The 16,476-nt window shown below is 55.5% G+C and overlaps 1 protein-coding gene across 1 annotated transcript in view; it reads right to left on the bottom strand.

Annotated features, from left to right (window-relative positions):
* Pax7 (paired box 7) overlaps positions 1 to 16,476 on the bottom strand; it is an 87,051-nt gene that overhangs the window by 26,005 nt on the left and 44,570 nt on the right. The window contains 3 exon segments of the mRNA XM_048349828.1: positions 6,548 to 6,750; positions 8,781 to 8,946; positions 14,810 to 15,009. Coding sequence (XP_048205785.1) covers positions 6,548 to 6,750; positions 8,781 to 8,946; positions 14,810 to 15,009 — 569 coding nt within the window.

The raw sequence follows: 16,476 nt of genomic DNA, 5'->3' as shown, positions 1-16,476 counted from the left end.
GTTATGCCCCCCCCCCGCTGCTCCCCCCATCAGGCTGAGGCCTGAAGGGTCTCCAGGAGCTCTTACAGATATACTGACAGCATGGAGGGTGGACACTTGACTTCAGGTCCAAGAAGTCTCAGTCTCAACTTCCTGGTACTGTCCCCAAACTAGCCTCAACTTCCTGATACTGTCCTCAAACTATCCTCTAATTACACCCCCCTCCACACACACACACATCAGAATCAGTAGTAGCCATGAGAAATGGAGGTGCGGGGGGACTCAGTTTTCCCTGATCCTGGAACAAAATCATGCAGAGTTCCTGATCCCGTCTGCCGTCCCTGGCTCTCCCAGCTCATCCTTTCCAGATCACAGGGCCGAGAGGAGAGAGGAGGAAGGCAGAACAGCTCGCAGGGTGCAGAATGGGTGCCAACAAAGAAGAAAGGGAGAGCCAGGCACCAGTGGCTCCCACCTGTTGTCCTAGCTTTCGTCGGGAGGCTGGGCTCTGAGGATCGAGGCTTGAAGCCAGCATGGGTAGGAAAGAGCGTGAGACTCATGTCCATGTAACCACCAAAAAGCGAGAAGTGTAACTTTGGCTCAAGTGGTAGAGCACCAGCATTGACAGCTAAGGGACAGCACCCAGACCCCGAATTCAAGCCCAAGTACTAACGCCGAAAGCGGAGAGGGGAGGAGAGGAGGAAGAAAGGAAGGGGAGAGACAGGGTGCAAACTCAGGGCCCAGGACACAGACGAGGAAGAGGCACTGAGAATGCACATTTACTAAGCATCTACTATGTGCCAGGCCCTTTATCCAACTTTCTCCTTAGCCCTCACAAGGTGAGGGACATGATGCCCAGAGAAGTACAGCAAGCAGGCTGTCCCACGTTCAGTGGCAGACCCAGGACTGCTTGTTGGCAAAGGCCTTACGTCTGCTTCCCCGCCCCCCACAGGCTTCCTTACACCCCCAGGTACCTGAGGGAGAGGGCCCCTGAGAGGAGAGCTCTCAAGGGACCCTCACAAGGCCGACAGAAGGAAGCAGGAGGGGGAGGAATAGCTGGGGAAGGGAAGCCAGGGGAGGGCTGGGTGGGGAGAGGGCAGAGGAGCAGGCAGCTGGGGTTAAAGCTCCGTGTTCTGACAACCCACTAAGCTGGAGAAATGAATTCTGATCCCTCCAAAACCCAACCTTGGGAAATGTTTGAGAGAAGGGTCTCCTTTCAGTGGGGCAGAAAACATCCTCCATACCTCCTCCCCATGCCCTGGTAATGCCAGGATGTCCCCAATCTGCTTTGAGGAATAGAGAGATTAAGAATAATAAAAAAATTGCAATAAAATATGTGTGAAGGAGGGGGTAATTGTGGACAAACGCAGCATTCAAATTCATTTTTCAGCTCTTTTACACACCATTTCAATCTTATTTTCTGCTTGTTAATGAGATCTTGTTGCCTGGGCTAGGCAAAACCTTCCAATATCAGGACATAATTGCATATAATTTTCTCTCCTACTAGTGATTTGCATCAGTTTTTAAAAAATTCTGGGCTATTTAACACCCCACAATCCCCCTCCCCATCTTCCTGCCTACAAATCTCTCGCTCCCTCCTCCTTCCTTGTCTCTGGTCCAGCAAGACTCATTTTAAATGCTTATTATAAACGCAATGTCACCAATAAAGCGACGGGAACAAAGAGGAAGGGAGAGGAGGAAGAGACATAGGGAGTCCCAGGGCCTGTGCAGGACAGGGCTCTATTCCCTAGGGCCAGCAGTATGCCTTTCTCTTGTCCTGAGGAGGATTGAAGGATGGGGCTGTTCATGGGTCAAGCAGGTCTCAAACTCCTGTCTCCACTACTCACCGGCTCCGGGGGCTTTGGCAAGTTATTGAACCTCTCTGGGTATATTTCCCAAAGCGTGGGCTTGTTATGGGGTTTGGAGGACTTTAAACAGGCCAAGTGCTTAGGTGGATTCTGGTACCCAGTAGTGTTCCATTGGTGAGGTTTCCGTCCTTGCTGGTCTGACCCTCCCCCCTGGAGATCCCAGATGGTGGTGGAATGCAACATTGGGTAGCTGCTATTGAGAGGCATTCAGGAGACCCCTGATCGGCAAATCACAAATACAGCCTGGAGCTTTGTGAAGGAAGGGAAGCTTGGCAATTGGGGATACAAACACTGAACCTGGATCCGCCACTAATTGTCTCTGTGACCTTGAACTTGAAGATGGACCATCAGACCAGTCTCACAGGAAAAAATATGGCACAACAGCAAAGTTGGACTTGATAGCTCTGTTACTTTCTAAAACCCACCGGAGTCTGACACATAGCTCAATAGATAATCAGTAGATAGATGGACTGTGAGTGGATAGATGAATATATAGATAGATGGATAGTTGGATGGAGGAGTTGATGGACAGATGGGTATGTGAATGGATGGATGAATAAATGGATGGGTGAAAAGATCTATGAATAGATGGATATGTGGATGGGTGTGTGGACAGATGTGTGAATGAATGGACAGATAAATACATAGGTGAATGGATGGATGGATGTGTGGATGGATGGATATGGGTGGATAGATGTGTGGATAGAATGTGGACAGATAGATAAATATATAGCTAGATGGATGAACGGGGTAGGGAGGTGTATAGATTAGTAGATGGATGGATGTGTGGATGGATGGAAGTGTGGATGGGCATATGGGTGGGTTGATAGTTGGACGGATGGACTGGTAGATGGATGCATAAATGGACTGATGGATGTGTAGATAGATGGGTGGATAGATGCATATATAGATGGACGGATGATGCTTCCCTCATCTGTAAAGTAAGGGTCACAAGACAACCACTGAGATTCAGTGCGTGACAGCCAGGCCCATTTCACCCTGCTCATGCCTGGCTAGCTGTGTGCCCTCAATCCACACTGACGGTCATTGCGATTCCTTGTGCTTATTGACATGTTTATCTCTGCGCTGCAAGGGAATGAAGCTGGGGACTCCCACCTGCGAAGGGAGGTCTACCACAGGGCTGCAGCCTGGCTGCCATCACACAAAGGAAGGAGGGGGGGATGAGCAGGACAGGACAGGACAGCTTGCTGTGCCTCGCTCCAAGTGTGCGGTCAACGGCACGCTTGGGAGACAGGTTTCAGCAGGTCAGCAGGGGTGGATTGTGAACGTGTGCACGTGGTGAGGAGTGCCAGGAGTGACACAAGTGCCCCCTTCCACAATGCAGCCCGGCGGCTCTCTCAGCTAGAGATCTGGAGCCCAAAGGTGTGACTTGGGACAGCTCTGTGGAAGCTAGGCCGTGGGAATGGGAGCCCTCTGGGCAGGATTGGCACACTCTTCCCTGCCCGTGTGCCTGGCTTGTCGTTTCTAGACAGAGCCACCGTGGAGCCATCACTTAGCACCAGAGGACTCCCATGCTGTAGGAAGGGTCCTCTGTCTCCCACTGAAGTCTCCTGAGTTCTTCCCTGGGAGTGACTTCCAAGCTAGGTCACGGCGGCTCACACCTATAATCCCAGCTGCTTAACAGGCTAAGATCTGAGGATCGCCGCTTGAAACCCAGCCCAGGTGAAAAAGTTCAAGAGACGCTTATCTTCAGTGAACCTGCCAAAGAGCTGGAAGTCGAGGTGAGGCTCAAGGGCTGAAAAACAACAACAAAAACCTAAGGGACAGCGCCGTGGCCCTGGTTTATGCCCTAGTGTGTCACAAAGAAAGGAAACAAGGAAGGGAGGGAGGAAGGCAAGGGAGGGAGGGAGGAAGGGGGGGAGGAAGGGAGGAAGGAAGGAAGGAAGGAAGGAAGGAAAAAAGAGTCACTTTCTAGTAATTAGCCCTTTGCTTGAAGCAAAGGGGGGACAGTGGTGTCTGAGGGTCTCATCCCTCGGCAGGAGGTTCCAGGAACAGGACTGCTTTTCCCTACACCACCTCTGAAGGGCCTGAGCACGAAGGCAGGGAGTCCATGGCTGAACCCTGAGTGCCTGACCCTCTAAGGTGGGGTGTGACGGTGAGAGAACCAGCTAGAGAAGCCCCCTAAAGCCGAGCAAAGCTGCCAGCCCACCTGACCACTGGACCCCCACGCCAAGGCCCTCGGCTGCGGGGCATGTAGATAGGACGACAGGGAGGAGCCACCAGCACCCAGTTAGATGTGGATCTGAGTCCTGGCTCCCCCGTTGAACGTGGGTTCAAGTACATGGAAGGGTCAGCACTCCAGAAAGTGATGACCCTTGTCAGCAAGTCCCACCCTGCGCTGCGCGATTTCATTTTTCCTCCAGCCACTGCCTGCTCCACAGGACAAGGTGTTCCTTCTGTGCTCCTTGATTTGTCCTAAGGGCCAGGGAGACGGTACCGGCCCATGGCTGGCCCTGGCTAGTCGCTGTCCTTTCAGCTTCCCACTTCACCGCTGGGCACAGGGCTCAGAGCAGAAAGGAGCCGAGAGCTTTTCTGCAGAGTTCTACTGGAGTGTCTTTTGGGGGAGGCCCAAGACTGGAGGGACCTATGCCCCAGGCTGGGAGCAGAGAAGAGACTCAGAACATCAGAGTGAGGAATTCACTGTCCCCAACCTGACCAGGGGCCCCACGAGCCCCCATGAGCCTCCGCCTCGTCCTCCAGCGAGACCCTCGGTGGGTTCCGGGTGAACACACCACCGTCCAGTTTCAAAGGCCAAAGCTGCCAGGGTAGCAGGTACAGGACGTGCGTGTCCACAGCCCCTCCAGGCCAGGGGGCCGGTCCAGCCCAAGCTGCCCTCCTGTGGCCGGGGGAGCTGTGGACAAGCCCTTCCTACCTGAGGAGAACCCTGGACTCACCACACCCTCCCCGGACCCCAGAGATGGGCGGAGGGTCACCAACCCTGTCTGCTCACACAGAGCTGGGGCTTTGAGGTGCTGAACCCCCACACACCCTTGTCCAAGACCCCCACTCCGCCCCTTGCAGGCGGAAGTCCAGCATCCCCCCAGTCACTCCAAGCGTGCTGCCCATGGCTGCCCTTGCCCTGTCCCCTGCCTGGCCCCCTCCGCTTCTGTTGGAGCCCCCATCATGCTTCACACCTCTGGGGGGACCCTGAGGCGGGCCCAGAGGCCACCAGATCCATTGCGTCCCCACAGGACCGCGCACCAGGGGGACGGAAGGCTCTCCTGCTGTTAGAGGGTGCTCCACTGGGCTGAGGGAGGAGGGAAGAGGGAGGAGGGAGGAGGAAGGAAGGAGAAAAACCTCAGCGAGGCACAGAGAGGCCTCCCCACGACGCGATGATGGGAGTTGGAATGGATTACTCGTCTTCTACACCAGTTAGCTGAGGCGCACAGGACAAGAGCCAGACTGGCAGACAATGAGCCTCTCTGAGCGTGCCGAGATCACAGGCTGGCTTTGGCCTCTGTGCAGGTGGGACAGTACCGTAGGCTTTGCGGCCTCTCCCGTCTCCTGCGAAGCTCAGCACTGCTCTCATTGCCCCAAAGCCACAGCACAGATGCATTCTAACAAAACTTGATTAACACAGACGGGAGCTGGAGGGCGTGACCTGCAGGATGGAGTTTGCTGAGCTCTTCTGGCTTCGTCTTATCTGTCAGTGTGTGTGTGCCAGCAATGAGGCTTGAACTCAGGACCTGAGCGCTGCCCGTTAGCCTTTTTCGCTCAAAGTGGTTGCTCTACCACTTGAACCACAGATCCATTTCTGCCTTTTTTTTTTTTTTTTTTGGTGGTTAATTGGAGATAAGAGTCTTACAGACCTCTTCCTGCCTTGGCTGGCTTCGAACCGTGATCTTCAGACCTCAGACTCCTGAGTAGCCAAGATTACAGGTGTGAGCCACCAGCATCTGACTTTCTTTTTTTTTTTTTAAGTAACAGTTTGCCCATATGAATTATATTGTCTAAGCAACAGAAGGGCAATTGGTTAGGACAGCTATGAAAGGTGCTAAAAAAGATGCAGCTGTCTTGGTTACTTTGTGTCCCGTCCTTGTCCATTCCTCTTGCAGGCATGAGGGAGGGAGGCAGGGCACCACAGGTGGAAGACAAAATAAAATCAGTCTCAGCTCTAATTCCTTCTCCCCTGGGTTTTTGGGAGGCTGTTAGTGCTACAAAAACAAACCTCAAGTTCACAGGGACTTCTGGTGTCACGGAGTCTAGTCCAGAAACCCATCGGTAACTGCCACAAGCCCAGCACTGTTTACAACCACATCCAGAGCAGGCAGGGCTCAAGACTTTTAATACACCATCAGGCCATAAGTGACATAACCAGCAACCAATCACATAAGTGAACACACTCCTGAAGACCCAATCAGAGCGGAGTTCCTGGCCAGAACCTTATTTGCATTTCACTCCACCAACAGGATAAGGCTCTGAGGCTCCCTGATTGGTTTACTCCTGAGAAAGGCGGGAGATAAAGGTCAGGACATGATCCAGGAAGGATCCTTGGCTTTTAGACCAAAACTCTAACTTCAGCCCCAGGCTCCCACAGGAAACGATGCACTGTCGGAACCCGCCAGAGTCTCAGGCATTGAGCATTATGAGGCGATGATGGAGCCCCCGTTTTATGAACTCTGGTGACTGGGCGGGCAGGTGTCCGGCCATGAGAGCTGGGATAGAATGGGGAGGCCACCTACCTGAGGAGACAGGCCATTGCTGACGGGATTCATGTGGTTGGAAGGAGCCCCTGGGTTCATGAAGCTGTCCGAGTAGCTGGAGAAGCTGTGGCGAGCTCCGTATGCAGAGCTGGTGTCGGCAGCGGCGGCAGCGGCGGCCAGCCCACCCTGGTGCATGGTGGACGGCGGGAGGGGCTGGGGGCGGTGCACGGTGCTGCCCCCGTCTGTGGAGAGACCCAAGAGAGGTCCTGAGCAAGCAGCCTCAACGCAGAGGCTGCCCACGGTGGGGAGGGAGTGGCCAGGTGCCGTGGCTTCTGCCTGATCTGGTCCCTTAAGAGAAGAGAGAGCTCAACTGACCCCCCTCCCACCAACAAGCCACAGGGGTCTGTTGCTTGGCACCAGGTATACAGTAGGTGCTCAATAAGTGCTGGGCAAACTGAAAGTTATGCCTTCTTAGGAACGCTACTCCACTCACACACTTGTTAGTATTTAGTGGGCATCCGTCCTTCCTGGGGCGCTCCTGCACCAGGCTTTGAAGGATCTAACTCCAGCCCTTTCTGTTTTTCATCACTGGACTGAGAATCTGCCATCAGAGTCTCTCTCTGTGGCCCCTCTAGGGCTGGGACCTCATCATCCTCAACATTGGCTTGATTTCTTCTCAAGAATCATGGGGTCAGGCCTCAGTAGCTCACACCTGTAATCCTAGGTACTCAGGAGGCTGAGATCTGAATGCCAACTGGAAGCCAGTCCATTTGCAGAAAAGTCCGGGAGACTCTCCTCTCCAATTCGCCAGTAGGAAGCCGGAAGTGGAACAGTAGCCCAGTGAGAGCCAGAGGCCCTGAGTTCCAGCCCCAGTACTGGCACACACACACAATCATGAGGTGGAGATCCTTGGTTTCTTGGGCTCCGGAACTTGATTCCACAAGCCATGAGAGAGCAGCCCCTGGGGCAGTGAGGTCCCTGGCATGTGCTGGGGTGAGGTCAGAGTAGGGGAGGGGCCTGGACACGGGGGCGGGGAATTCTGTCCTGTGTTCATGCATCCCCTCTGAGACCCGCCTTCCTCTCCTCTCCACCTAGGGTCGGCTGGGTCTCCCCACCTTCTGCCTGCTGCCACTTCTTGCCAAGGCTGCATAGAATATTAAAAAGATCAAGCTGCTGGAAGCCCCCTTTCTGGAACACTGGAGCAGCCTTGCCCTGTCGGCTGCCCAGTCCTGAACTCCATTTCAGAACACGGATAGAGATAGGGGTAAGAAGATGAGGGCCAGGAAAAGAATGTAAACTCATCTGTAAATTCTTACTTAGCATAGATTAGAGGCCAACTAAGTATTTTTTTTAAATGCATCCCACTATTATACACACACACACACACACACACACACACACACACACTTTCCACTTGCAGCCTTTTTTCCCCCCCTGGGTATGTGGTATGGAGGACTCGAACTCAGGGCTTCATGCATGCTAGGCAAGCACTCTACCCCTAAGCCACATTCCCAGCCCCCCCTTCCACTCTCACTTATTTACTTGTGTGTGTGTGTGTGTGTGTGTGTGCGTGTGCGTGTGCGTGTGTGCCAGTACTGGGGCTTGAACTCAGGGCCTGAGTGTTGTTCCCTTAGCTATTTCACTCAAGGACAGCACTCTACTACTTGAGTAACTGGAGACATGAGAGCATCTCGTGGACGTTCTTGCCTGGGCTGTCTTCAAACTGCCACCCTCTGATCTCAGCCTCCTGAGTAGCTGGGATTATAGGCGTGAGCCTTGGTGCCCAGCCTCCACTCTCATTTTCTTCTTTTTTTTTAAACTGGAGAGTCTGGCTACGCTTAGTCCTCAAATCCACAGACAACATTCTGAGCCTGCCCACCATGCTTGGGCGGCTCTGGGAAGCCTGGTAGGAAAGCAGCATCTCAGATCCCAGCCCAGCATTGCCAGCAGACCTCTAGGAAGTCCCCATTTGAAAGGCTCATTGTAGCCGGGTGCAGAGGCCTCCTGGAACAAGGACAGGACCACAGGACGCTATCTTCTCTCGCTTAATGGTCTGCACCCAGTCGTAAGGGAGGAACACTCTTGTGAGTGACAGGAAGGCCGGAGGGGGGCTAAGATGGGGCGGGGCAGCAGAAGGGATGGGCCAGAAGGGGTGGGGCATGGGAAGGAGCGGGAGAAGGGGGTGGGGCTGGAGAAGGGGGCGAGGTGGAGAAGGGGCTGGGCGGGTGAAGGGGCGTGGCATGGGAAGGGGCGGGGCGAGCAGGACACTCACCTTGGGAGATGGTGGTGGTGGGGTAGGTGGAGTCCGGCAGCTGGTAGGGGGGCAGCGTGGGCATGCCGGTGGGCGGAAAGCCTCCTGGCAGAAGGTGGTTGAACGCAGCCAGCTGGTTGGCTCCCGCCTGCTTACGCCAGCGGGCACGGCGGTTGCTGAACCAGACCTGAGGACCGAGAAGGGGCAACTGTCAGCCTGGCTTCTCTGGCAGAGCCAGAAACACAGCGAGAGCCAGAGAGCCAGACAGCCATCAGCCTCCTCCAGGGAAGGGACCCCACCTTCACGCAAGTTCATAGGCACGGTGCCCTTTCTGTCCCCAGTAACCCAGGAGGGGTTACCATTGCTCCCCTTTTACAGAGGAGGAAACAGGCCCACAGAAGGATGACTTCGCGCCAAGGCTGGGAGAGCTGCAGCCCACACAAGTCTGTGAGGCTCGGAGTCCAGCGCTCCTCGTCCTGCAGCTCCGGCCCCGAGGGTCACCCGTGTCCCACCTGTCATTCTTTCTCCTCCATCCCCATTTTCCCCTCTTCCCAGAGAAGATTGCATTTCTGCTGAGGGAGACCTGCCCCCAGAACCCACTGTGCAAGCCAGTTCCTTGCTGTCTGCGTACACATCCTGGGTCTCACTGAATAGGAACCACACGGGAGCTTCCCAAACATCCGGGAAATAACCCAGCATGTTGGAGTCCCTCCTTCCTCTAGGCGCTGGCATGCTCTCCTGGTCTCTCTATATCGTCCCTACCCCTGGCCCCAGGCTCTAGCACTGGTCTGTCTGTGGTCGGTGGATCTGAGGTCCTCACTTCAGCCAGTCCGTCCTTCAAGTCCTCTCATATGGGTTCATGAGCTTCCTTAAAACTTGCCGGTCGTAGAGGCGAATGGGGGTGCGAAATGGCTGTGCTGGGGGCTCAGTTTCGCCTGCCTCTGGTATTTGCGCATGCTCTTCCCTCTTGCCTGAATACTCCTCCCAACCTGCGGCCGCCATCATTGCAAGGGATGGGCACAGGTGGGTACAAGCGGCTCCCTGCCTTCTCCCAGGAGGCCTCCACAGGACATTTGTGTAAGCGGTCACTCATTTGATCTGGTTTCTTGGCTGTCTGGCTGTATTTCCTGTAAGGCTTTAGGCCCCATGGGACAGTGGCCTTCATAGGCACTCAACATACATGGAATGAATGATGGGAAGGTGAAGGATGAATGAATGATAGGTGAATGAATGGTGAGTGAATGAATGGTGAATGGATGAGCAGTGAATGCACCCATGATGGTGAATGGGTGAATGCATGCACAGGAGAAGAGAGGGCTGTGTGAATGGATAAATGGATGGTGGATGGATGAGGGTTAATGGGTAGATGATGGATGGATGGATGATGGATGGATGGTGGATGGTGGATGGATATGTGAATGAATGATGGATGAATAATGGATGACTATGTGCATGGATATGTGTGTGAATGTGATGGTGGATGGACTTTGGATGGTGGAAGGATATGTAGGTGATGTGTGGATGGACGATGGATGGATGTGTGGATGGATAGATGGATGATGGATGATGGATGGATGTGTGAATCGGTATGTAGATGGATGGATGATGGATGGATGTGTAGGTTGATATGTGGATGGAGAATGATGGATAGATGTGTGGATGGATGGATGGATGGATGTGTGGATGGATAGATGGATGATGGATGATGGATGGATGTGTGGATGGGTATGCGGATGGATGGATGATGGACAGATGTATAGGTTGATAAGTGGATGGAGGATGATGGATAGATGTGTGAAAGGATGGATGATGGATGGATGTGTGGATGGATGGATGTGTGGGTTGGTGTGTGGAAGGATGATGGATGGATGGTGGATGTAAGTGTGGATGGATGATAGATAGATGTGTGGATGGATGATGGATGGATGTGTAGGTTGATATGTGGGTGGAGGATGGTGGATGGATGTGTGGATGGATGGGTGGATGTGTGGATGGATAGATGGATAGATGGATGATGGATGGATGTGTGGATGGGTATGTGGATGGATGGATGGATGGATGATGGATGGATGTGTGGGTTGGTGTGTGGATGGATCTCTCTCACATCCCCCTGGCCAGTAGGGATTAGTCGCGGAAGCGGGGCTCCAAGGTAGCCTCAGTTCGCATGTGGTTGCGAGACCCCATGCCCGCCAGCCCAAGGAAGACACGGGAGCGTGGGAGTCCCAGAGGAAGCCTCTGGGGCGTTCTGGTTTATTGAAAGGAGGGGCCAACAACTTATACCCCCAGAGGAGTGGGGGTACTGGATCTTAACGATTGGCCTGATGGACTGTTCCTCAGGTGATGTCATAGAACTTCCTCTATGGGCGGAGACCACAGCCCCCCAAGGACTGGGTTTCTGGGATCCCCGCCATTGCACATGTGCTTGCCCCCAGGGGCGGGGGCTGCTTTGCTTCTCTTCCGGTTGAAGCCGGAAGGTGGGAGGGACTACCTTCCACACAGCCCCAGGGCTGGGGGAAGGGCAGCGTCTTTAAGGGAGCCCTAGTTGCCCTTCCCCCCTTAAGGCCAAGCTGAATCCCCAACAGATGGATATGTGGATGGATGGATGTGTGGCTGGATGGATGTGTGGGTTGATGGACAGATGATGGATGGATGAAAATGAAGAACCTAGGGAAGCTCTTGTGTGTCGTTGTTAGAGCTGGGGCCATGAGGCTTTATCTTGAGTCTCTCCCGGTGGGGTAAATATTCCAATGCCCCCTGGCATTGGGTTACCAAAGACCTCCAGACCCCATGCCCACACTGCTGAGATGAGAGCAGAGCCAGGCTCGGCGAGGTGGGGGACACAGAGCCCACAATGCCCTTCCTCCTTCCCTTGGCTGCTCTCCCTTTCCCCTCTTTCACTTTTTCCTCCTCACTCCAGACCATCATGGGGACTCTGCTCTACACCAAGCAAGATACTGCAGGGAGACGGGCAGGGCCCAGTCCTGGTCCTCAAGCTGCCCTCTGCCTGGGCATCTAGGCTTACAGGCATGAGCACCAGTGCCCCCTTGATCCTCCATTTTAAAGCCTTCTCTTAACAGTGCTAGGGTGTGGGTCAGGCACCCAAGTATTCAAAATGGAAACCCAGAGAAGCTGGAGGTCTCCTCGCTTGCACCCCCATTTCCTGCCCTTCCCAGCCTTCCTGCTGACGTGGAACCCCAGCAGGCTTCTGGAGAGGCTGACTCTGGGTGGAGAGCAGTGCAGAGGGGATGGGGGGAAGGGAGGGCACAGATCTCCTGGACGTAATGTCCATGAGCCCCCATGTCCAGGAGGACCCCAGCTCTGCGGGCACTGGCATGACTGCCCACCACAACCCCGTGCCCAGAGCTATGCCAGGTGAACAGCCAGCCTCCAGTGAGTGACAGCGAGAGCAAAGAACAGAGCTGGCAGGGCAGGCAACACAGTTGTGGCTGAGAACGTGACGTTTTCATGTCACACACGTCCCTCCCCCTGGCCCTCCCCTGTGCAGGAGCGTCTTCTATGTTTCTGTTTCTACCGTGGTCATCTCCATTTTGCAGGTGAGGAGACTGAGGAAAGGCTAAGTAATGGGGCTGGAATCTGCCCCAGGCATCCATCTCCAAGCCTACCTCTCCCCCTCTCCTCCCAGCTGTCCCTTCTCCCCTCTGCAGGGCCACTGAGATGTCACAGAACTACAAGATCTCAGAGTCACCAATTCTTAGAAGTAGAGCTACCCCGGAGGCTGAGATCTGAACACTGCGGTTCAAAGCCAGCCGGGACAGGAAAGTCCATGAGCCCCTTACCTCCAATTAACCACTCGATAGCCAGAAGTGGAGCTGTGGCTCCAGTGGTAGAGCACCAACCTGGAGTACCAAAGCTAATGGACAGTGCCTAGGCCCTGAGTTCAAGCTGTAGGGCTGGCACCAAGGAGAAAGAGGAGGAGGAAGAGGAGAAGGAAAAGGACAAAGAAGAGGAGAAGGAAGAGAAGGAAAAAGGAGGAGACGGCAAAGAGCCTGAGATGACCAAAATTTCAAATCCACAACGCAGTGGAGCCTCAAGGGTCTCAGGGCCTTTGAAGGCCCCATAGCAGGAGTCCCTGGGCCAAGGCCCCACTTGGGGGGCATCGTCCTTAGTACGAGCCTTTTCTGTGGCAAGAATCTCATCCTCTCCCCAGACGCCCCAGGACCCAGGACTTAGAGGGGCTCTGGTGACTGTGTGCCACCCCTGAGCGATAGACACAACATCTGGGGACAAAAGACTGCCCGCGGAAGTGGACACAGCTGGTGAGAGGCAGGGGCCGGAGCTGCAGGCCTTGCTGCTGGCGTGAGCCCACTCTCCTCCTCTGGGACCTCTGTGAGCAGCTGCGGGCTGGACTCCCGTCTCCGGGCCTTGATTCCATCCGCCTTCATTTGTGCTTTGAAACCTCAAACATTTGGGTTCATCTCTCCGCTTAGGAAGTTCTTGGGCTAAGGGGGAGGGGAGCCCCTGGCTTGCCCTGGTGGGGTTGGTGGGGGCGGGGGGGGGGAAGGAGACTCTTGGGGGAGAGGAGAGAGACCCCGGAGAAGCGCTCTGAAGGATGGGAGTCAGCTCACACAGGGGGCTGGGCTGCCTCCATGTGGGGTTTGCCCGGACTCTTCCATTCCCAGACACACACCCCCCCTCTCCTTGGCCCTTGAGTGACACCTGTTCCTGGGTCCCCTGGGCCAATAAAAACAGTGCCAGGAAATATTACAAGAGGCAGCCAGGCTTCAAGGTGGTGGGAAGCAGGAGCTGCCAGCCAGGCCGGGGGAGGGGGGAAGGGGGGGAGGGATGAGAAAGCCGGGAAGAATGTGCACAGGGCAACAGCTGCAGGGGGGGGGGCCTGCTCTCCTCTGCCAGTGGGGGGCAGATGGGGGCACATGGGTTCCTGGAGGGCTTAAGGTGGATTTGTCTCTAGAACTTTCCCTGTGGCTCTCAAATTCCAGGTTCTGTGTCAACTCTTTTGTCCTTCTATGTGGAAAGAACGTGGGCTTTGCCAGGCGCCCGGTGGCTCACGCCTGTCATCCTAGCTTCGAAGGAGACTGAGGTCTGAGGATCATGGTTCAAAGCCAGCCCGGGTAGGAAAGTCCATGAAGATCTTACCTCATTCAATGAACTAGCAAAGAGTCAGAAGTGGAGCTTCAAGGGGTAGAGCTTTGAGGGGGGAAAAAAAAATACAAAGCTCCAAGACAGAGCTCAGGCTCTGAGTTCAAGCCCCAGGACTGGTACACACTGGTGCGCGTGTGTGCGTGTGCGCGCATGCGCGCACACCTTGGGCTCAGTGTCATCAGCCAGGCATGGCTCAGACACAGCTTGGCTCTGAGCCCCCGTTTCTGCATGGTGGCTCCCGTCAGGGCCAAGGTGACCCGAGGCTCACACCGCAGCTGGCATGGCGCTCTGTGGCAGTGTGTAGTTGGGGGCCCCTCCGCCCCCTCCCCCCTGCCTCTCCTTTCGGTGGACAAGCCAGCCCAGAACCGGCTTCCCAGGGCAGCCACGCATCACAGCCCACCTGCTCTCTCCCTAGCCCTGAGCTGCAGGTCATCCGATTCTGAGGGCTCAGCCTCTGTCCCCCTCTCACGCTAGCCCCGGCCCCCTGACAGGGGCATGCCTACCCCTGTCACGGGGGGGACGCTGTCACCCATCCGGGGAAACCAGGCTTGTCTGAAAATTCTCTCTTAATTCCTTCCTTCCCTGGTCAGATGCGCGGAGGTTCTTATCCATCCTGAGTTCTCTCTTCTGGCTGAATAACTGACTGCCTTCCTGCTTTAGTCTCTTCCTCTCTCCCTCCCTCCTCCTCCCCTCTCTTCTCTGTTTTCCTCTCTTTCTCATTCCAGTCACTCCTTCGACCCATCCACCTTCCCTGCCCACTGCCCGCGTGCGTGTCAGGTGCGTCACTGCTGACGTCATCCGGGGACGCTGCAAACCCCTGGTGTGTTGGAGCTGGGGACGGGCACTGACCTCCTGGCCTTGCCCCCCCCCCCCACTCCACCGACACCTGCTCGATCTGGGGCCCCCGGAAGGCGTCCCAGGCCCCTCACCTGGACCCGGGCCTCGGTGAGCTTGGTCCTCTGAGCCAGCTCCTCGCGCGTGTAGATGTCGGGGTAGTGGGTCCGCTCGAAGGCCTTCTCCAGCTCCTCCAGCTGCTCCGCCGTGAAGGTCGTGCGGCTGCGGCGCTGCTTGCGCTTCAGGGGGAGGTCAGGCTCCGACTCCACGTCCGAGCCCTCGTCCAGGCGGTTCCCTGCAGCCGGGCAGGAGGGGGAAGAGGTCCCCGGCTTAGAGAACCGTTGGGTTTGGGGTCGGTAGGAGGTACAGCCACCTCCTCCCCCAGCCCTGGGGCGACCCTTGCTACCCCCTGGCAAACCCATTTCCTTTTAAAGGGCATTTAGATTATATTTCCAGCCAGAAAAGACGTTCATGATGTAAAACCCGCAGGACGGTTTCAGGTGAAATGCGTTTGTCAGAATCCATCCCCTCAAAAAAATAAAGTCATGCTGCACATTAGTTGTTCCTCAAGAGGTTTGACCTTAGGACCAAGACACAGTACCAGGTCTTGTGGGTGTCTACCTAGAAAGTGAAGATGGGGAGGATGGTAGCTCGAAGCCAACCATGGCAAAAAGTTAGGGAGAGACCTGCTCAGCCAGCAGGCTGGATGTGGTGACAGAGCCTGGAAGGAGACCACAAGTAGAAGGACCTTGTTCTGAGGCCAGTCCTGAGCAAGAACGTGAGCCCCTGTCTCAGCCGAGCAGGGTGGGCACGGCTGGTGCTCTGGGGCTCCTCCCCAGAACAGGGAACCCCCCTTCCTGGAGCTCCCCCCCTTCCTGGAGCTCTCTGATGGGGACGAGCTCACAGGCCCTTGGAAGCCCCCCAGGAGGAGGAGGCCCATGTAAGCCGGGAGGCAGAAAGAAGAGGCCCAGCACCGGGTGGGGGTCCCTGCGTGGGGGCCCTGCAGCGGGGACAGGAGCTGCCTGAGTGGGATGGGATCAAGGTTACTGGGAAGCCAGTCCCCAGGCAGAGACTCGGGCCAGAGAGGGGAGGAGAACCCGGCCTGATGGAGGAGGCCCGGGCTTCCTGGGGGGGAAACCTTCACTCACGGAGTCTCAGCTCCTCCCGCAATGGCGGACGTGGCCTCCACCCATGCTGTCCCGCACAGGGATTCTGGGCTTGGGCAGAAAAAGAACTCAGACACCCCCATCCCCACCCCCACCGGGCACCACCACTGAGGGAAAGGAGGTGATTGTTGTTGTTGTCGAGGCAGGGGTTGCCCTGGCTCTTCTCCCTTTAGAGGGAGGGAGGAAAGATAGGGAGGGAGGGAGGGAGGGAGGGAGGGAGGGAGGGAGGGAGGGAGGGAGGGAGGGAGACACCCAGAGCCCAGAGATGTCTGCAGATGACAATGTCTAGTAGAACTGAGCCGTGCTGGTTTTCACACCATTGGTCTTTCTCATCCTGTGGATTTTTATAAGAAATGACACTCATTTGTCATTGACAAGAGCACTGGTTTTCTTCCATCAGGGTTTCAAAGATGCTTTTGTAATACCAAATAAAATAAAGTAACTGAGAAAAGTGCAGCAGGCTCCAGAGCTGGGACCAGAACGGAACGCAAAGGAGCAACGTGTTTGCTCAATGCAGAATGAGGGATCGAGGGGGAGGGGCCCTCCTGACCCTCCCCCTCCCTCCCCCGTCCCCCCCTCCAGACTCCAGGAAGCTG

The sequence above is a fragment of the Perognathus longimembris genome, chromosome 7, assembly GCF_023159225.1.
Source record: "Perognathus longimembris pacificus isolate PPM17 chromosome 7, ASM2315922v1, whole genome shotgun sequence".
NCBI classification, from domain to species: Eukaryota; Metazoa; Chordata; class Mammalia; order Rodentia; family Heteromyidae; genus Perognathus; species Perognathus longimembris.
Note: the sequence above shows the minus strand (reverse complement) of the source record. Positions and strands in the feature narration are given on the sequence as shown.